This window comes from Cordyceps fumosorosea (assembly GCF_001636725.1).
Source record: "Cordyceps fumosorosea ARSEF 2679 chromosome Unknown scaffold_2, whole genome shotgun sequence".
Classification (NCBI taxonomy): domain Eukaryota; kingdom Fungi; phylum Ascomycota; class Sordariomycetes; order Hypocreales; family Cordycipitaceae; genus Cordyceps; species Cordyceps fumosorosea.
This window is the reverse complement of record NW_017387302.1, coordinates 517,055-539,363: the sequence shown is the minus strand read 5'-3', so window position 1 is coordinate 539,363 and position 22,309 is coordinate 517,055. Positions and strand designations below refer to the sequence as shown.

Below are 22,309 nucleotides of genomic sequence, written 5' to 3'. Positions count from 1 at the left end.
AAAGGTATTGGCGGAAATTACATTGATAGGCTAGGCTTGGGTTGCGATGTATTTGATATTTTAAGCAGACTGATGATGACGAATAAACCATTTACATCACACCTGCACGAGCACGCACACATTTGCACACATCAACACTCACATAAGGTCTAGAATAACAAGTATTATACAAATGACCGATCCTCAGGAGGCTGGATAAAACAGAGCAGTCATTTTTTACAATAAATTATATCAAAACGTCAACGCCCGGCATATCCTGATAAAACGCCCATTTACTCGTCCTTCCCTCCTCCTGTCTTTCTGTAGTCTCCTTTTCCCTGTATCGCTTCCATGCAAACCAATTCCCAAAGCAACCAAATCCATGCTAATTTCAGCCAGAAAAAAAAAGGCATTACAAAGGCTCCCGATATATGGGGAACTATGCGATAAGAAGAATGTATAATGCGATAGTCAAGGCACAGCCATGCCATGCCAGCCTCCTCCCCTTACCCAAATTATCGACAGCAACCACCCCTCGCGCGATGCACTCATAATACAAAGACACATCCTGTCTTGCTCCTACTTCCACCCCCTCCCTGCGGCTCTCGCCGTGTACGTTAGTGCGTCTTCTGCGTCTTGGACCAGGCGGGCTCGGGCGCCTTGGTGGCCTCGTTGTCGACGTGGTGATACTTGATGGTCAGGCACCAAATGTCGAGGTAGTCGCAGATGGTGACGATGACGTCGACGACAAAGCTGCCGTAGACGCCAAAGGCGGTGCCAAGCATGAAGAAGACGTAGGCAATCTGGTACGGGCCATCGCCGAGGGCGCTGGGCCAGCCGAATCCGACGCGCTCAGCGAGGATGGGACCCATCGAGTCGGCGACGCCAATCATGAGCAGGGCGCCGAGGACGTTGTAGTAAGGGAAGTCCTGCTTGAGGAGATGGGCGGTGATCATGCGGCCGACGGAATAGGCGTTGATTAGGCCGACAAAGATGGCAAACGGCACCAGGTGGTTGCGGAGGATGACTGGCTGCAGCTTGAGATACGAGACGACCAGGAACCAGACAGAGAAGATAGGGCCTAGACCCAGGAGCGCACCACGCGACTTCTCGCCACGAGCGCGACGAGCACGGATGACGTTGAGCGACGACTCAACCGTGTTGAAGACAAGCACGACAGCACCCTGGACCAGGTACCACTCGGTAAAGGAAAGGTTGTAGATGGACATGGGGATGCCCATGTTATCGGGCAATCCAAAGGCGCGCAGCATACTCTGCTGCCAGACGTGGGCGCCGCCGAGGAAGCCGGTGAGGGCGTAAACGAGGACGAGGATGAGGACGCCCTCGACGGGGCCGTTGACGATGCCCAGCGTTAGGGTCTTGGTGTGGTACTCGTCCCAGGTCTGAACGTAAAAGGTGAGGAGGGCTGGAGGCGGGTTAGTATCAATGATGCGCGGGAGAGCGACGGGGAGGCATGCGCACAGGCAAAGAGGGTGGCGACCGTCTTCCAACCCTGACCCATGTTCTGGGAGGCGGCAAAGATGAGGACTTCGAGAGAGGTGTTGAGAGCATCGACGCCGTGGTCGAAGAGTTCACCGAGGGGACCGGATTGCTTGGTGCGACGACTATACACCTGTTAGTCTTTCCTTCCTTCTTTTTCCCTTCTTCATCGCTTCGCTCGAGATGGGTTGAGGGAGCCCGCGCATCTTTGCAAACAAAGGCCACTGTTACAAACAAGCGCACCTATTGCAAGATGCGCTGAGCAAAGCGGGATGACTCAAAAAACTTACGCTTGGGCGCCGTCGACAGCGTCAAAAGTCTGGTAGAGGAACAGGCCAATGGCCCAGCTAAAGTAGACCCAGGGCGGGCAATCCTGGTCGAGGGTCGGGTTGTACCAGAGCAGGGTGAGGAAGTTGACGACGACGAAGACGAATCCGGTGAGGGTGATCATGTTGGGGGCCATTGTCATGGGGAAGAGGTGGATGACAAAGTTTGTGTAAAAGGGCTTGAGGATGTACTTGGAGACGAGCGAACGGTCGACCGAAGAGTACTTGTACTCGCGGAGCGCCGGGAGCTCGCTGTGACGGATGTAGACCATGACGGGCGGTTGTCGACGTTTCTGGTCTTGATATTATATTGTGTATGATGGTGGGAGGACGAGGCTCTGGGTCGTGATGCTGTCGAGTTCTTCTCTTTTTTCTTGTTGGGGCCGGAACGGGGCGAACGACTGGTGAGGCTTTGCTCTGCGCGCGCGTCGCGGAGGGGAGTGAATTAGAGCCGGCGAGGCTTTTGCATTAAAAAGAACAAGTAGAGAAATGGAACTGGAAGGGGGGAAAAAAAAGTTCGAGACTCGACAGAGACGGCAGTCGAGTGAAACAGAAGCGACCGTTGGCGGGGATAACCGAGGATGGCGATGACGAACGATGCCAGGGGAAGAAGAGAGTGTGAAAAATGCGCCCTGGTATTTTTGGTCAGTTGTCGGAGGAAGGGTGAAAACGGAGAGAGCAAGGAGACCCACGTTGAACGACCCAGATGGTTACCTCCTAGCAGCTACTGGTAAGACGAAACGTCACACGAGTTGCATCAAAAAAAGTCAGGACCAAAGATGATGGAGAGATAGGGAGAGGGAGAGGGAGAGGGAGAGGGAAAAGGAACACGAGACACAAAAAAAGAGAGAAAATCTTCAAATCCAACAAACCCCCTTTCAGCCAGCCCAGTCAGCCCACCTACTGCCTTTGGGAATTGCGCACGAGACCCCCCATCCATCATCCATCAAGCCCAGTAACTTGTTAAGCGGGCCTTTTTTTTTTCCTTCGCTCGGTTGGCGCCCCCTTTCGGCTCACATCAGGGGTTGAGGGACCCCGGGCACTTCAAGGGGGGTAAACACGATTCAATAACTAATTCATTCCACAATTAATTCAGTAAACTGCACATCACTGCTCATCAAACAGGGCCGCTGCAGTTGCTCCGTCCATCCGCGTTACTCTCAACAAACCTGCTTCACATGCTGCTCTGCTGGAATATGAACCTGCATCGTAACTTAAATACAGTACATCAATCTTACACCAAAAGCCCCAAAAGTCCCCCCTGCACGCTCTCACCAGGTCTCTTCTATTATAACATCATAACCCAGGACCGTGGGTGGCTTGCTTGCCAACGCATCCCCCAAATCGCGTGCCCTCGTCTCACGCGCCTTCCACACCATCCCCCAAACGCGGCATTATCACCATCACATCACCGTGGCCACATGTCTTGATAATATCCCTTCCCTTCCTCCCTTTGGCCTAGCCTGCCCTCCTTCAAATCGCGCTACAGACTTCGGCTCATCAATGTTACCAGTGCCCATCCTCCTCCCCTGACCCGGACCACCGAACAAGCCTCTGCTTGGCCACCACCTTATCCTAGCCCTACGCCTTTCCCAGAACCTTCGTCTCCCCATAACCTACTGTACTAGCCTTGTCCTGGATAATTTTAGGCTTGTATTCTTTTCGCGTGGCTTCCTATTGTTGGCCCCCGGCCTGTTGTTGTTGTCATGCAGCACCAACCAAACAAACTTAAACGGCTTCACTTCCTCGGCATCGAGTATTGCAAAATAATGATAATAGACTCGTATCAGCTTATTTCAGCTCTTGCACTCTCATCCCATTACACTACTACACTTCTTCCCACCATTCCACTAACTACCCATGCCCACTGTCAACCCACTGTCTACCGACTGTCTAACCCCCACGGCTCTTCATCATCCCTTCAAAATTCCGCTCCAGGTTCGCCACAGCCATTTCGAGAAGCGGCTTGGCGTGCTCTGCCGCATCCATCTTGTTCGCTTCTTCAGTCCCAAGCCGCGCGTGCCTGTTCCGTCCGGTCTGTCCCTGTCGCCCATCACCAATTACACCCACGCACCATGCCTGAGCCCTTCCCGCCTCCAACGCCTCTTCGTCACAAAGCCTCTCGCAGCCCGAATACCACCATCTATTCACCCTTTCCATGTAAGCCGCGAGACCTGCCTGGTACTCGGGGTTCGTACGAGATCGAATACTAACGCACCGCGACGGTACCCGCCACTCAGGGCCTTCCGCCTCGGGATCCAACCCTGCAAACTCATCCGCGTCACATCGTCGCTTGCCTTTGTCAGGGGATCCCACAGTCCCGTAGCAGCTCCCATTTGGCGACCCTGCCGGCAGAATCTGGCTGCCTTGGAATAGCTGCGTGTAGAAGCTTGCCTCAGACTCTTGTCTAGACAGCGAGTCTGCGAGCTTGCCCTGGGCATCGTCAATCCCAGCATGCTGCAGCACTCGTGCCGTTACGGCGTACCCGACATCCTCTTCCAACGGCTTTGCGGCCTTAGAATCAGTGCTCAAGGCTTTAAAGGTAGACTTGAACGTCGACGCTCGGTATTGACGCTGTCCAGGCGGTCCAGCCGTCAAGGGTCTCGGGGCACCGAGGGCTAGGTGCGTAAGCCAGGCACTGCTCTGCTCAGAGCTCTCGCTTTTGGGTGGCGGGCTTTGTCCCTCCCTCTGACCCCTTTCGGTGATGCCCTGCAGTTCAGCTCTGGCCATCAGCTGTGATGCCACGGAGTCTGAGTTAGACAGACGCGGCTTGGCCCAATATCGATCATACACCGGATCAAGGCTTGGTCTTGCGTCCCAATGCTGGCTCGGCATCTCGTTTGCACTATAAGTATGCTGCAAGTTGAGTCTCGGCTTCAACGGACGGAAGAGGACCTTCCGAGCCTTCCTCTGGTTGGGGTTTGGATATGAGGCGAGATTGTGAAGCGACTTGACAGGCATGTTCATCATGATGCTGTCCATGCCGTCGTCTTCGTCCTCGTCCTCGTCATCTCCGTCGTGGTCCCGGTCGCTAGCACTGTACCCCATAATCTCGTCTACCTCTCTGCTTGGCGTACCGGTCCAGGTGGAACGCATGTCATCCAAGTAGCCGTTCCTGCCGATGGGATTGGCCGCTCGGTCGTAGTTTTGCTGCAGCGGCGTATACTGTGCTGCAGAATACGGGGAGTTGCGGTCGTTGTTTTTGGTCTGAAGATACGCAACGACGGAGCGTGGTAGTAGACAAAGGTCGGAGTATGCACCGCCAGACGTCCACTTGAGCGATCGTCCTCGTCTCGTTGGAGGCTGCAAGGGCTGGGACGAGCTTGGATTGTAAATGGTACCGGCCGTCGTGTAGGTAGGCTGGACCGGCGGGTTCGACGAGCCGCATGTCATGGAAGGAGAGATGCTGTCTGTTAGTGATGGCTTCTCCATCCTGAAACTTTTCTCTTTTTTTTTTCTGCTCCGGTATATTGTTTGTTTTTGTTCAAGCGTGTGTATATTTCTTGCTCCTCAAATAAATGACTTGTCGAAGATGTCGAACAGATGGAAGAAACAAAGGAAAAGGAAAAGAACGAGATCTGGGAAGGTCTGAATTAGTAGAGGAGACAAGTATGAGGTCGCCAAAAGAGCATCATGTCCAACACAAGCTCCAAGGCCAAGAAAAGTGTATCGAGAAATTGCACCCAAGAATGGCCAAAGAATCAGTGCAGCGTAGAATGAGGATTCATGACTTCAATAACAGATCAAAGATGATGGTTGTCATAACAAAGGAATTATGCGTACAGTTGACGCGTCGGCCGGATCCTAGGGCTAGAAGGCAAGAAGCAAACGCACCTTCCTCGAGACTTTGCAGCCCCTCCCCCAGCCTCAAAGAGGAAACCAGCGCGAGCTATCAGGGCAGAAGAAAAACAGAGAAATTCATACCTCATGAATCCAAAAATTTAAAAAAAAAAATTGCGCAACCAAATCTCAAGTGTACCGCAAGGCGAGGATGAAGATGAGCGAGTGACGACGGCCGGTGTCCAAAAAAAAAAAAAGTAAGAGAATCAACTTCGAGGGGAGAGAAGGGAATGAAAGGTGGCGAAAGACTCCGGTCGCTAGATGGCATGAAAGAGATAAGGAGAGAAATGAATGAGGAAATGGGAAATGGCTTCGTCGTCGTCGGGCATCTATTGCATCGTCAGCATCAGGCGAGCTTTCCGGCCACGGGGAGGCAATAACGTAGGTTGATGATGCCGGAGCGAGTCTCGTCGAGTATGTTTCTTGCTGTGACAAAAAAAGAGCTAGACAAGGAAAACTCTTCATGCCGCCGGACTATCCAAGTCTATGCCATGACTTGCAAACGAGCGCCGCCAGCTGCGAACATCAGCGTGCGTCAAGCTTCCTTCCACCGTCATTAGTGCAAACGGGCGTTCAAACAGACTTGATCAAGACAGCCCAGTACTTCAAAGATGCGATTTGTGTTGAATTATATATATACGTTGGTATATATAACACCACATGATATCCCATCTTGACAACAACGCTTCCCCCAATTTTCACCCCCGACGCTTTTGCCATAATCCATGCCTTTTCCTCGCTGCACGCTCTTGGCGGCTTTGTTTATTTCTTCCTGCTCGTCAACAATCCTTCTCCTCTCCTAGAAAATTCCGTAATCAAAACAACCTTAGCTCGAATGGTTGAACCTTAACCAAATAGCAGCCAAAAGGGCGCAGCTGAAAGAGCCCTAAGAAAGTAGTATAACAAAGAAACAATAATACACCTGAAATGAGCTTGTAAAGAAAAGAAAAACCTATATATAAAGAGTGCTCATTCTTCGAGTGCCACTTGACAAGAAGCACAAGCAATTCCATGGTCACAAAAGAGTATGTTCGAACCAGAAGCCCTGAACAAAAGAGGTACAAGTCGAAAGTGGGAGATCAGTCGGACGCCATTACATTGGCGCGTTCGGATATGCGCTGCCAGGGACTAGGCCGGACGGGTTGCCATGCTTGGGCTTGCCGGAGCGGCCCCCTGCGAGCTGAAAGTCGGGGTTGTCCAGGAGCATATCTTGACGTTGCTGCACGGCCCGCCGCGCGCCGTTGCCTGGCATGGGATGATGGTGCGGGTTCCAGCGTGGGTTGATGCCTCGCTGTGAGACGGACGTAAAGTTGGATCGCACCGAACCTGCCGGGCTGCGTGATCCATCCATGGCGTGCGCATCCTCGTATATGGGTCCTGGAGACGCAGTTACAAGACCGGCGTGGGGGGCCGGCGATTCGTAGCGCGGCTCTACGTCCTCGTAATAGGCGCTGGGGCCAGCAGCTAGAGGACTGGTTGGCCCGCGGTATTCGGGCACTGAGGGGCGACGGTCGACGCCATAGACAGGAGACTGGCCTCCAGGGGATCGTCTGCCGGAGGCTTGGTTCCATGCGGCGCGTGGTGGGACGTACTCATCGGTGCTGTACTTGCTTCCGTCGCTCACGTAGCCAGGGCGAGGCTGCCCAACTGGATGACCCTGCTGCATGTGAACCATGCCAGTGGCACCGGCGTCATGCTCCGAGGTCGTGGTGGCGGCTGCTGCGCCGTATCCGTGATGCCCCGACGCGCCAGAAGCCATCTCGGGAGGCTGGCCAAAACCGGCGGATGCTGGGGTCTCAGCGGGTAGAGGTGGTGGCGATTCGGCGCGTGGTAGGTCTGCTTCGGTGTTTGCGTGGCTTGGGGTGCTTTGTGACCCCCAGTTGGTGTAGTCTCCTTGGCCGTTGGCTGGCTGGTTGCCGTAGCTATCGTAAGTTCCAGGCGCTGATCGTTGATCATAACCCTGGCGGCCACCACGGGCCATTGCGGCTCCTGCCATGACACCTCCTGCAGCGGCAGCACCAGTCATAGCTGGTCCACCATATCCATCCCGAGGTTGGCCATACGGGCCGCCTCTACCGCGAGGCCCCATGCCGCCGCGGCCGTAACTATCTCTTCTGCGAGCTTGAGAGCCATAACCATTGTAGCCCCCGCGACCACCGCGCGGCGCGCCGCCTCCACGATAGCCAGGCATGTTTCCTCTACTAGGACGGCTATTTGGGCCATATCCCTGAGTCTGAGGGCCATAGGGATCACCCTGGCCAAGCTGGCCTCCATATCTGTCACGCGAGGTGGGGTTTGAGGAACCAGCGTTTGCGAGGTCGGTGGCGTTTGTTCCGGGCGAGCGGTCCGCAGTGCGAACCTGTGTTAGTGGGATGCGCTCGTCACTAACTTGGTCATCCTTTTGCTGAGTTCTCTCGTACGAGGCAAACACGGGTAGGCCATCCGCGCCCGCAGCTGCGCCAGACATGGTGGTAGCCATGGGCTTCAAAGGATCCTCGCGGTTGTAGTAATTCTCGCCACTCATCTCGGCATTCTCAGCAATCTTTCTCCTGCGGGCCTTTCTACCAACCATAGCTCGGCGCATAGAAAATGTCACAATCGTGCTGATGAGGAGAATGACGGCGGCAGCGAGGACGAGGTAGGTACCAAAGGCCGTGTGCGGGACAAAGAGGATGAAGTCGATGATGGTGGCGGCAAGGGCAACGAGAAAGGCGAGAAGCGTAAAGATAAAGAGGGCGAGAAGGTACCGGGCGGAGTGGGCGGCGGAGTGTATGTGAGAAACTCCGGCCATGACCAACATGACGAGTGTGAGGGCGGCGGCGATTGGGTGCAGAATGAGAGTTTTCGAGAGCGTCTGGCGAACAGAGTCTGGCATGGTAAATTTACCTGGGCCATCGGCCGTGACTGCAGATGCTTGTCAGTAGGGAAATGGCAACGAAGCTTGTTGCGCAAAGCGGCTCACCATCGTAGCCAATGCCAGCGCTGCTGCACTTGTCACCGGTGCATCTGCCAAGAACGCCGAATATGGTGTCGCCATTCTTTCCAAGATAGATAGATTTTGAGACAGGCGCCGATATGACAGATATAATGAGCAGGGCCAGGGCCGCCGTCAAGAGTATCGTCAACGGCGTCGCGGGTCTCAGCATGATACCGACCGTTGGCTGAGTGGGCCGAGAAATTAGAAGCAGCTAGCGAGGAGGAGGAGGGAAGGTCGGACAATGCTGTTATCGGCGCATCGGTTGAAGCAAGTCGTAGTCGCGAACGGCAAAAGAAGGGGCTCGGAGGGAGGTAGAAATCGTTGTTGGCGACGCCAAGCGAAGAGAGCGTTTGCTTGCCAAATTGAATAAACCTGGCTGCCGTATTGTCGCAGTAGACAACGTTGGTGGTCTAACGGCCCAGCAAATCGAAAACGGCGTGGATCGGGAGAAAGGAAAGCGACGGCGAGAAATTTAAGAGCAAGTCCCCAAAAAATGACCTCGATCGCAGCGTAGATCCAACACTCGCTGGCGGTGCGAATGATGAAGGATGCAAGAGAGGGCGACGACAGCTCTCGAGAAGTAAAGGGCGCTTTGCCTATCCGCGCTTCTGCATGTAACTTAGAGGAGGGATGGGCCAAATGGAGGTACGTACGAGTAAAGGCAAAGGTACCCATGAGGTACCGTTTGGACAAGGGAAGTCAGTGCTTGGAGATGGCTCTTGAGTGGTTCCTGCACCCAAAAAGGTGTGCCAGCAGAGTGGACTCAGCGCTGTTTTTAGTGATTTTGGTGGATTCTTGCATGGGAGGCGGAGGCTGGTGGACCATTCCGTGCAGTGGTGGAGAGCGGCGGCGCAATCAATCAATTCAGGCACACAGCGGAGAATGTGGGTAGAAAAGGCTGGGATTGTTCTAAATGTGCTAGGATACCCAGCACATTTGCAGCAAAGATTACTCGCTTTTCAGAGGGTTCAGAGGGCTGCAGAGGGGGGGCTGTCGCGCATGCCCAGCGGCAAGGGGGGTCCATGGACGGAATGCAACAGGCTGTCGTCATGGTACTTGTCGAGTACATGGGAATGGGATGATTTCAACGCGCAGCTCGGCTGCCTGTATGACAGAGTGAGAAAACAGGTTCATTAATAAAAATCAATGTACACAAACCAAGATTTACATTAGACCGAATCCTTCGATTGGGGAGAACTAGAGGTCTTAACTCTCTATTCTAGCTGTCCGCCGAGCCTCACAGGCGGCAGCCAGGCTACATTGCATGTTGCGTTTGCCAAGGTACCTCATACTAATCTTGGATATTTACGTAGTACCTTCCTTCCTTACCTTCCTCTTGATGATGATTCTACATGTCCTCGCCATCAGTCTAGGCCTCCTCGCCATACATCTCTAGCTATGTACTTAAATATCTCCATGTCGCCATCATCAGGCTCCTCGTCGCTAGCTTCACTGCATCAGCGATTTCGTCGACTCCACGCCGTTGTCCTTCCCCATTCTCAGCCCAGACTAGCCCTAGCCGCTCCTCCATACGGTTGGTCCAACTGTGGGAATACGACGCAGTCTGCTCCGAGTTACTCGGGTTCTGTTTGCTCAATCTGATCATTCTCAGCATTTTCTTATTGTCCTCGAGCCTCCTCTTCGCTCAGCTCGCTCGCTGGCCACGGCGCTGGGCTTCATTCGGGCGGGACCGCTACTGATAGCTACTGGCAGAGACAGAAGACGGCTTGACGCCGCCGCTGGCGCCCGCCTCCTATTGCATTTATTTCTCTCACCTACATACAGTAGTTCCGCTTGCAGAGCCCATCTGAATGAGGAAGGTTAACAATGCAACAGGCTGTGTGGCGCCCAAGCTTTGCTGCTACTCGTCCCTAAAATCCACCACTTCTCTTTGGGCGACCGCCGAAGACGCCACCAGCAGGCGGGCAAGAAAAGAACCTATTGGTAGCTCCTGTCATACCCTTCTTGTAGGTCTCCTAGTGCATATCACTGATTCATCGACTAGTCGCATGAAGCACAAGAGAAACTCAAAGTTCTTCCTCGGTCGATCCCGCGAGAGTCAACCCCCCAATGCAAACTCGCAGGTCGAAACAAAAAAAAAAGGCAAAAATAACGTGCATAACAATTCTTCAGCGGAGCAGATGGTCCACGAAAGTCTTTCAAGCGCGGGCTATCCCAATCCCATCATTCATGTTGATCTTCCCCAACCCCTGCTTATATAACCAATACCAATGTTACAGTCCACGTTTTGCCCACCTTGGCACGGCACACGATACACGCTGCGCCTTCAATTTTAAAGAAAAAAGATGAAGAAACCCCCAAAGAGATTGCGATTTCCCTTGTCATCGCATCCACCGCCACGAAGCGGAAGCCCGCATGCATATGCGGATCTCGCTCTAAGCATCAATGCGAAGCGCTCGACTCTTGTAATCACTCACCCTTTGGCATGATGAACCCGACGGTTATGCGCTTGTTTGGCAGCAATGCGAGGGCTCTTACGTATCCAATAGACTGGGAAGACTGGCCAATATCTGGTCGATCTGCTGTAGGTGGCGTTCATCGCCCCCCTCTGAAACAACTTGCGTTGAAATTCTCGCCGGTCACCCATAGCACAGCCGGAAATGGATGCGCAAATTGTCCCATCGCCGGATTCGAGATTGGATGGAGCAGCGTGAAAGAAAAAGAAGAGGGGGATAAAAACAAGGGCAGGCTTTTGCTGACGAGAGCACGCAACACAATGTCAGCCACTTGCTTCGTGTCTCATGTTGGCCACGCAAGCCGGGCTGTGTCGCCGCGACATGCGCTGGCTCTATTTTAGGGGCAACGCCGTCATTCTCTATGCAACCCTATACCTGCGTTGCCAATTACGTTCGGGTCAATGTCGCCCTTCGAAAGCCCATGAAGGTCTGTCTATTATGCGTTTTTCAGTATTGATGACATGCCACAAATCTGCAGGCTCTATAAATGAATCGGTCTCGCCTGCCAGTGTTGTGGAACAAAACAGCACATAAGCCGCCCAGCATAGTAGCCAACTACTCTATGAGGTAGCTAATTACTCGTTGCTACCCACGATCGCCTCGCGTAGCGCAAGGCCTTCATGAAACCGTCATTGACTAGTTACAACTTATGGCTAAATACGAACTAAGTAAGGTTGGTACGATGCTACAACATCAGCAATCGCCAGATGTACAACACATGTCAATAAAGAACACAACACCGTTCTTCCATTCTATATATATGACGGGTTGAAGTCTACTTATCTAAGTCAACTTTTTTAAACCGAGTATATCCCGCCAAGAATAAAAAAAAAAACGCCACAATGATTCCTTCACACTTGTGCAACTTTTCCACCCTCTATTAAACGCGAGCCTAGTTGCCCGAACTTTCATACTGAGCCCGGAAGAGCGAGCCCTCCCTCGCGAGGAGTTCCCGCGGCGCGCCAATCTCGGCGATGCGGCCCTTGTCCAGGAACACGACCCGGTCAAAGTCGAGGATGGCGTCGAGCTTGTGCGCGATCGCAATCACGGTCCGCCCCTGGAACTCGTCGTGGATGATGCGGTGCATCATGTCGTCCGTGTCCGCGTCGACGCTAGAACCGCAAAGTCAGCGCAAAGCCCGGGGGGGGGGGGGGGAGGGTGACATACCTGCTTGAAAACTCGTCCAGGACGAGGATGCGGCCGCTGCGGACCATGGCGCGGCCGAGGCAGAACAGCTGCCGCTGGCCGTGGGAGAGCAGGTCTGCGTCCATGTCCTCGTCGAGGCCGCCGTGCTCCTCGAAGACGTCCCACAGCTGCACGGCCGTCAGCACCTCAACGAGGCGCTCGTCGGTCGCGGCGCCGAGCGGGTCGATGTTCTCGCGGACGCTGCCGTAGAGGAAGAAGGGCTGCTGCGGGACCGTGTTGAGTCGCCTGCGCAGCTCCTCCCTGGGTGCCTTGGCAATGTTGACCCCGTCGATGACGATCGATCCGGTGTCGAGATCGAGCATGCGGAACAGGGAAGAGACGCAAGAAGATTTGCCACTGTGGCGAGCGTTAGAAGAGGAACCATGCATGCTAATAAACCGAAGTTGGGTGAAGCTTACCTGCCAGTGCGCCCGCAGATGGCGACTCTCTCGCCGCTCTTGATTTCGAGGTTAATATCTTGAAGAACAGGTCCCAAGCTGGCCTCGTATGAAGCAGAAACGTTTGTGAACGTGATTGATCCGGTCTTGGGCCACTCGCTGGGCAGGTCCTCCGACTCGCCGACTGCATCTTCCCGCTCGGTGCCGAGCACAAACGAGCGAACACGGCTGACAGCTCCAATGGCCGTCTCCAAATGTGTCCACTCCGTGACGACCAGCTGGAGGGTCTGGCTGAACGAGACAATGTTGAACAACGCGACGCCCAGGAAGCCGGTGGAGCCACTGCGGATGTTGGTTGCGAGACCAACTAGTAGGATGGCGACCGCGGCGACGACCAGGTTCAAGACCAGCGTCAGCCACCGCTGGATGCACCACATGAGGTAGTACGGCTTTTGCGAGGCGTTGAGGATGTCGATGCTGCGCTGCATGTAGTGGCGGGACCAGCTGTAGGCACGAATACTCGCAAGACCCTCGATGCTCTCCACAAACAGTGAGAACAGCGGTGCCTTGGATTCAATGTCCAGTAGTCGAAGCTGACGCGACGTGCGGAGGTAGTAGAGCTGAATGATGTACAGAGCGCCGATGCAGAGCGGGATGGCCGCACCTACGTAGCTGGAACCAATAAAGACCAGGACAGCAGAGAAGAGGGCTGACAGGACGGCAATGATGGTCTTATCCAGCGCACTCGGCAGCTCGCTGTCAATCAGATTAAGATCCTGGCTGAACCGGTTGAGAATCGTTCCCGTGTCCTTTGAAGTGATGAACCTCGTCGTGGCGTGCATGGTCGTGGACAGCAGACGGTTGTGGAATTCCACCATCATCTTCGGCACAATCCTCAGTTGGAAGACCGAGTCGGACGCAACACTCCCCAAAAAGGCCGTAGCTGCAATGGCAGCATATACACCGAGCCAGTATCCAATGTTTTCATTGGGATGCTTCTCGTTGGCGTTTGCCCACCATTGTAGCCAGATAGCTGCACGATTGTTAGTCTCGGGCGGGCGAAGGATAAGTTGCGGGTAGCGTGGGCGACTCACCTGGAAATCTGAGGCCAAAGACAAAGGCAGAATAGAGAACGACATAGAGAACCATGTACCACCAACCGGCAACGCTGATGAAATAGGCATAGATCTTGATGTCACCAACACGGCGAGCACCGTCGACATCCTCTACCTCAGCGGCGGCCAGGTGCTCCAGAATTTCATCCGGAAGCTCGAGATCGAGTTCCGGTTCGCCGTCACCCGATTCATCATCTTCCGAGCGCTCCAGGTCAAGTTTGACGTCCGACAACTCTTCCGGGGTGCATTGCTGAGTAATGTTGCCTTGTCTATCGAGAACAATGACCGAGTCCGAGTAGCGAAGGTGGCGAACTACGTTCATTAGCAGGGTATAGTCATGGTGTGGTCGCAGCGCTTACCAGAGCTTGTGGCCAGGATGGTCGTAGAGTTCCACTGTCGGAGCAGTCCTTCACGGCCAAAGACGGATTCAAGGATGTTTGACTCGGTAATGCGGTCGACTCCTGCCAATACGTCATCCAGGATGATGACATCCTCTCCTGAGAAGAGGGCACGCGCAAGGGACTTGTATAGTTAGTTATGCCACTCGCCAGCATGCCAAGTTCTTGTACTTACCACGCGCATTTGCTGGCCACCGCTGATGTGAGAGCCACGGGTACCAACTTCAGTGCGGTCACCATTTGGCAGAATGTCAAAATCGGCCGAGAGACAGCACGCTTGCACAACGCTCTTGTATCGAGGTTCATCCCACGTTGACAAGCCGACAATGTTATCACGAATCGTGCCTCGGAAAATCCAGGAGGACTGGGGGCAGTATGCGGAACTGAGAAAGTTTCTGTCCAGGGAGCCTCCAACTTCGGGTACTTCGCCTAGCAGAAGTCTGAGAAGCGTAGACTTGCCGCAACCGACAGGTCCAATAATCATAGTCGTCTTGGACTTGGCCAGATCAAAGTTGAGGGCCTTCAGGATGGGTCCCTTTTCGGAGGAGTACGCGGCAGTGGCGTTGCGTGCAGTGAACATGGCGTCCGCGTTGGCTAGGTCTGCCTTTAGCGAAGCGGCAGGCTGCACCTTTTCCTTGACACTTGCATGCTTCTCTTGAGAAGAAGCAGTGCTCGAACCGTCCTGTTCATGGCTGCTCGAGACCCTGCCGTCTTCTTCCGAATCATTGCCAGAGTCGCCTTGCTCATCTGCAACAAGGTACTCCTGGATACGCTCAAAACAGTTCAAGATGGTCTGCGCATGTTCAAGAGCATCGGGGATGTTGACAGTGGGCTGATCTGACAGCTCGTACAACGTCAGGGCTGGGAAGATAATTTGCTCCGTAAGTGTTTGCGTATGTCTTGATCTGGCAAGCAGAATAAAAACACCAAAACCCCAAACAGGAGCAAAAGTGGATGACACGTAGACTAGAATTGTTAGACTGGAGTCTACAGGCTGCTTCCTTCGAATACTCACATCCAGCATTCAGGAAAATGTTCCAAAGACGGTAGCGGAGAGAAGAGCGAATCTCATCCTGACGAAGGCGAGTAATCATGGCCGAAATAGCGCCATTAACTCCGGTCATTCTGATACCTTTCAAGGCACCTAGAGCTCCAGATGTTGCTTCAAGCCGAGTTTCGATAGCCTCGAGCCATGGAACTTGGGCGTCACCGGCAATGGTCGCAACTCGCAAGCTTCCGACGAGGCACACTATTTGGGGTCAGTGCCGTACTGATTGGTATCGTGGGTGAGAGAGTATCATACCGATGACGAAAGCGGTGGAGGCGGACATTGCCACACCAAGAAATCTGTACAGAAGCCACAGAGTAAGGCCAAGCTCCAACGGACCGGCATACAGCTCGTGCACGTCCTCCATGCTCTCTCCGATGCGGTCAATGTCGGCGCTCATCAGGGTCATGGCTTCGGCGTCGGAAGCAGCGTGGGAGCTGACTCGGAGTGTCTTGTCAAAAATGGCCGAGATGAGGCTTCCACGGAAGAGGGTGATGGCACGATACACCTTGAGCTCATACACTGCATAGGATATCTGCAGGGGATTTTTAGTTACGATTGCGCGAGTGGATGCCACAGTACATACAGCGATGCCGATATAGACGAGAGCGTAGGCAGCGATCAACCCATAGCCTGTGTTTTTGTCGGACTCGGTTGGGGGAGCGGCGACGTAGTCGAGGACTCTCTGGACGAGGAAGGGCTGGGCAAGGGTGAATGCTAAGTAGGCAAGTCGCGCTGGCATGGCAGCCAGGATATGCCATTTGTAGTGCTTGATGAAGGTCCGTAGCAAGGCGTGCTTCTTGGTTTGATCAGCTTCGCAAGCTGTTAGCACCCCGGAGAACTTGGACAGACGCAGAGCGACCTACATTTGTTCCAGCGAGCCAGAAGCGACGACGGTTCCGAGGCCTGGAGGAGGTCGGCATCTATGGGCGTCAGCGTGTCGACAGTCAGGGATGAGCGGAAGCCCTTGAGCATCAATTCATTCAACCAGATGAAGAGCGCCCTGCTGTACGTGCTGCTGGTGGCCTCGGGCGCCGAGTCCCGCCACTTGGGGCGGAGCAGGCGCCGCTTCTCGTAGAGCTCCAGCAGGAAGATGACGACCTTTACGCAGAACCCGGCGAGGAAGACGGCGGCCAGGTGGTCGGCGGACTGCAGGTAGAGCAGGGTACGGACGCGCGCGAGGTCGAAGAGGGTGGACAGGCCGAGGTAGAGGGTGAGCAGGGTCGACGGCCGCACCGACCGCGTGTGCTCCAGGTAGGAGAGGTACAGGAAGAAGAGCGAGGTGACCAGCGTGACGGAGAGCGCGGCGAGGGTGGACGTGGTCTTGGGCGCGTTCGGTTGCGCCCAGAGCGCGAGGAGGACAATCTGGAGAATGACGTACGCGCCGTACGAGAGCTGGGATCCTGGTTAGCTCGGCGCCGTTCAGCGTGTCTTCAGCAGAGCGCAACGGTACCATCTTCACAGGCAGAAGCCATGACTTGTCGACCTTGGCGAGCGCATCGCGCAGCTGCAGAGCGCGTCCCACAGAGAGAAGGACTGCAAACGAGGGTTAGTGAGCGATCGTACACACACGGCCGGGGAGTTGCGGTCGGGAACTTGCAGGTCAGGCTGAGCGGCAGGATGGTGAGGATGGTCTCCTCAAAGAGCAAGGTGAAATCGAAGCCGCCGAGACAGGCCGAGGAGACGGACGGGCCAAAGGCCCTCTCGACGTCGATTGTGCAGCTGTTGTTTGACTGCATCGCGGCTACGTTTGCAAGGTGGCGATGTCAGTGCAAAACTGAGGATATTGGAACCTCTCCTGGTGTCGAATGCCGACCAGTCTTTGATCAAGGGAAACAGATCAAAGAAAGGATGGACGAAATAGGCATCCGACATGCAAAAAAAGACATGTGTGTTTGTTTGCTTGACGGTGTAGGCAGGCTGACCCAACGAAGGGGGACGGATGAGATGGGATAGGTTGGATGTGGCGGCGCGCACCGCCTCATCACGGCCTATGCTGGAATAGGGCAAGGCGATTGACAGCGGGCTTACAGTGGGCAAGCCTGGATGGATTAGTATCTATGTACATATGTAGGGACACACCCCGACACCCTGATATTCGTTTAAAAATAAAAAATAAAAATCTTGATCTATATCCATATCCATATTTCTTACTCTATAACATGTATTCTCCTGCTTATTTGCGAATACTGACTGGTAGAGATGCGTCCCCGCAGATCTACATAAATACATACATACATAGGCCTACGCTTCAACGCCACCGCTGGAAACGCGTAGCAGGAAAACGCCACTCAACTGTTAGGGCTGATCGAGGACAACGAGAGCATCAAGAAACAAGTTAAATACCTACCTACCTTGGCTGGTTTAGCTAAAAAATGACAAAATCCTTCGAAAATGATTCAAGTACAGATGACACAAGTTTGCTCTCTGAGGCTCTCTCCGCCTTGCTTCCCCATCCCCATGTACCCCGTCGATGCAGCCCACCCTTGCCCACTATTACCCATAACTCCGGCGACTTCTTAACGTGGTCCTGTGGATAGACCGGAGGCTTTATTTTTTTTTCTTTGCCCGTCGTCTGATGCAGGCCGTCATCTTATTCCGTCTGGAAGTGGGAGGGGCCGAAGAAATAACTAGGGGACCGGACGTCGCTGCTGCTAACTTCTAAGCCATCAAGCAACTAAACTAGGTTACGCCCCCAACAGCCCAAGTTGTTACCACCAGTACGTTGTCAAAACCAAAGCCAAGACTTTTTGAAGCCTTTTTCGGATCTATCCTAATTTGTCCCGGCTTGGCCGTGCTATCCGCCGCCCCCACCCCGGCTCTGTCTCGACTGCCGTTCGTCCACGACCAAGCAAACTCGCATTTCGTAGTTCCATCTCCTCTGTTTCTTTCCTCGACCAGCTACTGCATGCTGATGGGGTCTGGATGGTTTTTCCTGTAAGAGCCGCAGGGCCTGCCACCCTGGCATCTGTCACGACAAATCCTCGACACGGATGCGCTACAGCGAGCACGCGGTGGAAATGTCTCACATAACGGTCGTGAAACAAAAAAAAGAAATACGCTCGGGGATACGACATCCACTACGTCCGAGAATCTCAATCCCGTCACCCTATCCCATTCGTCTGGATCGTTCCCCACGGCCGCTCAATGCCGGGCCATCACCGATTCTAGCCTCATTCCGCGAGAAACCCCCCCTCCCCCATCGAAACTTACGCGCGTTCGCTTATTAAGATGTAATCCTTTCTCAACTGTGGCGTGATGATGGTATCGTCATGACGAAAAAAAGAAGACTTTTGGGGGCCCGTCAACTACCGAGATGGCTCCAGTTCTCCGCGGAGTCGACCCGGGATGAACGAACTCTCCTAAAAGCTCACGTACACATCAACTGACCTACAGTTGTGACTCGTAAACAAACCAATTGATGCCCAGGTGTCATCACGCACTCCATTTGCATGGGGCTTGGAAGAGAACCTGTTTGGTTGCCCTTCCGAGACATGCAGTGGGCAGGTCGCACTATCAACGTCGCCTAGCCTTGTAGAAAGTAATCCTTACAGATTTATAGAAATAATCAATCAGGTGTCAGATATTCTTGTTGTTGCTGATACTATACTATTTTCAATAATTTCTCTTGTTTTTATTTTCACAAGATAATCTCATTACGAACTTTTTCTGCGAATACTGCAGCGTTTTCTAGAAGCAAAGTAAACGGCAAGAAAGTGAAACAATCTATGCTCTAGTATCCATCCAACATGACCCTGCAATTGTTTTTTTTTCTTTTCCTTGTTCACCGTAGCGTACTATTCCCATAATCATGCTTTTTGTAATCTCCGGAAGAGAACATCACATCGAAGTCCCCGCGGCAGCGCATTCTCCGTCCCCAGCTGGCTCATCGTCGCAGCGTTGGTGCCCGACTGCTCATTCTCGTGAATGTCAAAGTTGAGCAGCAGGCTCACCAACAGCAGCTTAATCTCCGCTATCGCGAACGCCTTGCCCAGGCACACGCGCGCCCCGTAGCCAAACGGGATGTAGCAGCCCTCCATCGCGCGCAGCTCCTCCTCGTCCGCGCGCAGCCAGCGACCCGGGTCGTAAATGTGCGGGTTCTGGAAGACGGCGGGGTTGTGCTGGATGGCTATTGTCGATGTTGAGATGATGGTCTGAGAGTGTGTTAGCCAATCAAAAAGGAAGAAGGAAGGGGGGGGGGATCGAGAACTCACTCCTGCAGGAATCATAACATCATCGTAGAGGTGGGTTTCTGGGACGATCCTCTCGGCGCGGCCGCTGGAGAGGGGCTTGGTGCGGAGCGACTCGCGGAGGCAGGCCTCGAGCACGGGCGCGTTCTTGATGGCGTCAAAGGAGGGCAGGCCGTCGTCCTCGAGCGCCAGGGCCTGCAACTCGGCGCGGACCTCGCGCTGCCAGCTGCGGTGCACGGCCAGCAGCCAGACGGCGTATGTGAGCGCCAGGGAGACGGTCGTCTGCGCCGCGTGGATGTTGTCGAGGCACTCGGCGGCCAAAAAGCTCCTCCGGGGCACCCCGGCGCCCGTCTTGTCCCGGAGCAGCCGGCCGACCAGCGAGTGACCCGTGGCAGCGTCGTCGGCGTGGACGCCCTTGACGGCCGCGTCCAGGCGCTCCAGGTTCCACTCGAACAGGCGCTCCTCGGCGTGCAGGAAGCGCGGGTTCGCCAGCCGCGTCACGGCACACTTGACGAGCCGGTGGGCGAGCGGGAACGTGTACAGCAGGTTGTTCCAGACCTCGCACTCGGCCCAGTCCTCCAGGATGGTCTGCTCCTCGCGGACCGACGCGAGAGACTGCGAGGCATGGCCCGGCCCGTACACCAGCGCGGTGATGTTGTCAAACGCGTACGAGTTGGTCAGCTTGAAGATGTCCGCGCCGACGGTGGACTCGGCGTGCGCGCTGCCGCTCAGCTCGTCCACGAAGAGCCGCACCCGCCTCCGCAGCGGGCTCATGACGGGCTCGCCGTAGACGGTGGAGGGCTGGTAAAAGGCGAACGTGGACTTGCGCATGGCGCGGTGCTCCATGCAGCCGAGGGCGGTGAAGATGGTGCGCTCGCCGTACATGGTGAAGTTGTTGAAGAAGCCGCTCTTGGGGTGGCGCGTGCCGGCGCGGTAGATGAGCTTTGTGGAGGCGGAGCTGGACACGGAGACCTCGCTGGGGGCGACGAGCACGACGGGGCCGTAGATTTGGTGCCATTTGTAGATTTGCTGGTTGCGGTGGAGGAAGATGTCGTGGAGGTCGACCCAGAGACGGGTGACCTTGCAGATGCGAGGGCCGGGGACATGGCTGTAGGGCGAGAGGAACAGGGCGTACACGACCCGGGCGAGCAGGAGAGATGCGGCAAAGACAATGGCAATGCTCAGAGAGAGGTAGTTGTACCGATAGCTGGTTTCCATGGCTGATAGATGACTGGTGTCAATGATTGATAGGTAGGAGATGGATGTAGAAGCCACACGCAGCAGGGGCAAGTACACAGACAGGTAGCTGATATGATAAGAAGTGAACGATATATATGTAGGACTATGACTATGCTATATTGGTGCGTTGGATTCTATACTAGTAAGTAATAAACAGGCCCGGCCAGGTCCTCTTGGTTGAAACTGGGCGAGCTACGGATGATGACCCCCCCTGCGCAAGCACCAACTTGCTTCCCGATCGAGCAGTTTTACTAGGTAAGAGCCCAAGTAAGTCTCTTTGCTTTCTGAACCACATATAGGACCATCAGAAGCAAAGTTGGCCCCGCCGTGGCCATGGACGTCGAGCTGGGCCGCGAGACATGGCATGTTTGCCTGCAGGATTGCCGGCCGCAGATTCTGTATCGAGCAGATGCTACATGTTTTCATCATTCTACAGATCAACATGCTGTATACGATTTGCCAGATGTATAAAAGCACTTTTACATCACATACTGCCGGTCCAGGTGGCAGAGGCGGATCCAGAACATAAGCACGAACTGATCACCAGTCGTGGATGCCTTGTTGGTGAGAGGTTGAACGAACTGCTCGGTAACATAAGCGCATCTCCGGTGAAGGTGGAACAACATGTCCACCGGCATGTTTGATTCTTCTCCCTGCTTCCTTCCTTCCTGACTGTATCCTTCGGCGACTTCCCAAAGCACTCGATGGCGGGATTTGACGACGGATTTCGGCCACCTTGATGTTGGAACTCGCAGGAATGAATGGGAATAGAATAGACGCGGGCCCCACCGTGAAGTAGTCATGCGAATCACGACATTTCTCGGGTCTCTTTAAAAATGCACCTAAAAAATTGCACCTTGCATAAGGATGGGCGGGAGGTGGTGGCTAGAGAACGTACATGAGTACATCCGGTAGTGGCGCCGCCGCTGCATCAAGCTGAATCGACCCTAAAAACAAGTTCCCAAACGAGTTCCTAAGCAAGTTTACCAGTTAGACTTGCTCATAGGAACTCGTTCTACGAGTTAGTGGAGAGGAAACGGCGATGCAACCCACACACCATCATCTCTTAGCCGTCTTGGGCTGGATAGGGCCAACTCGCCGGGATGCCAGGGTGAGGACGAGATGACAGCTGCTGCAGTGTAACCGAAGAATTACTCTATTCTGTTTCTTGGTCCTTTCACTTTAGATTTTCTCTTGTCAATTTGCACTGGCTATTCGATAGTTGCTGCTTTCATAGCCAGGACTACGTACCTCGGCGTCCTGCCTCAGCGCTAATAAAGGCTTGTCTCGCCAGCGTCAGCAGGTTAATTTATGTACTAGTAAATAGTAAATACAATCCAGTGTCTGGCCTTTTTCTAGGCGGTGAGGCAGTTTCTTCCTCGTTGAACTGGCCAGACTGGGCTCAACTGTCACGACATCCGACGACTACGGCACATCAGACCGTGGCCAGTGACATCGTGCATCTCGAGACACGGCAAACCGGCACGCCGGCAGAGGCGAATGTGAATTGGAGTAGATGGATGGAGTTGACCGAATTCTCCAGTAAAAATAAAGTAGAAATAAAATACACTAAACTAAATAAAAAGAAAACCTTTCTTTTGCACACCCCGTAAGCGCTACGTAGATCCGTCAGCCCT

General features: G+C 54.1%; 5 protein-coding genes across 5 annotated transcripts; all 5 read right to left on the bottom strand.

Annotated features, from left to right (window-relative positions):
- Positions 1–596: 596 nt before the first annotated feature.
- ISF_01313 (ethanolaminephosphotransferase) lies at positions 597–2,077 on the bottom strand (the record flags this gene model as incomplete). Its single annotated transcript, XM_018844920.1, has 3 exons — positions 597–1,405; positions 1,462–1,604; positions 1,770–2,077. The coding sequence occupies 3 exons, from the start codon at positions 2,075–2,077 to the stop codon at positions 597–599; spliced, it is 1,260 nt and encodes a 419-aa protein (XP_018707686.1).
- A 1,621-nt stretch (positions 2,078–3,698) lies between these two features.
- On the bottom strand, positions 3,699–5,198 carry ISF_01312 (hypothetical protein; the record flags this gene model as incomplete). The annotated part of the gene is made up of 1 exon (XM_018844919.1): positions 3,699–5,198. One exon carries the CDS (start codon positions 5,196–5,198, stop codon positions 3,699–3,701), a length of 1,500 nt encoding a protein of 499 aa, XP_018707685.1.
- A 1,540-nt stretch (positions 5,199–6,738) lies between these two features.
- ISF_01311 (Actin cortical patch SUR7/pH-response regulator PalI) lies at positions 6,739–8,791 on the bottom strand (the record flags this gene model as incomplete). Its single annotated transcript, XM_018844918.1, has 2 exons — positions 6,739–8,549; positions 8,608–8,791. The coding sequence occupies 2 exons, from the start codon at positions 8,789–8,791 to the stop codon at positions 6,739–6,741; spliced, it is 1,995 nt and encodes a 664-aa protein (XP_018707684.1).
- A 3,200-nt stretch (positions 8,792–11,991) lies between these two features.
- On the bottom strand, positions 11,992–16,982 carry ISF_01310 (ABC transporter, transmembrane region, type 1; the record flags this gene model as incomplete). The annotated part of the gene is made up of 12 exons (XM_018844917.1): positions 11,992–12,211; positions 12,267–12,641; positions 12,704–13,715; positions 13,777–14,109; positions 14,157–14,319; positions 14,371–15,161; positions 15,211–15,444; positions 15,499–15,778; positions 15,830–16,056; positions 16,110–16,638; positions 16,697–16,779; positions 16,814–16,982. 12 exons carry the CDS (start codon positions 16,980–16,982, stop codon positions 11,992–11,994), a joined length of 4,416 nt encoding a protein of 1,471 aa, XP_018707683.1.
- Positions 16,983–19,052: 2,070 nt separating this feature from the next.
- ISF_01309 (benzoate 4-monooxygenase cytochrome P450) lies at positions 19,053–20,651 on the bottom strand (the record flags this gene model as incomplete). Its single annotated transcript, XM_018844916.1, has 2 exons — positions 19,053–19,397; positions 19,458–20,651. 2 exons carry the CDS (start codon positions 20,649–20,651, stop codon positions 19,053–19,055), a joined length of 1,539 nt encoding a protein of 512 aa, XP_018707682.1.
- Positions 20,652–22,309: the final 1,658 nt, after the last annotated feature.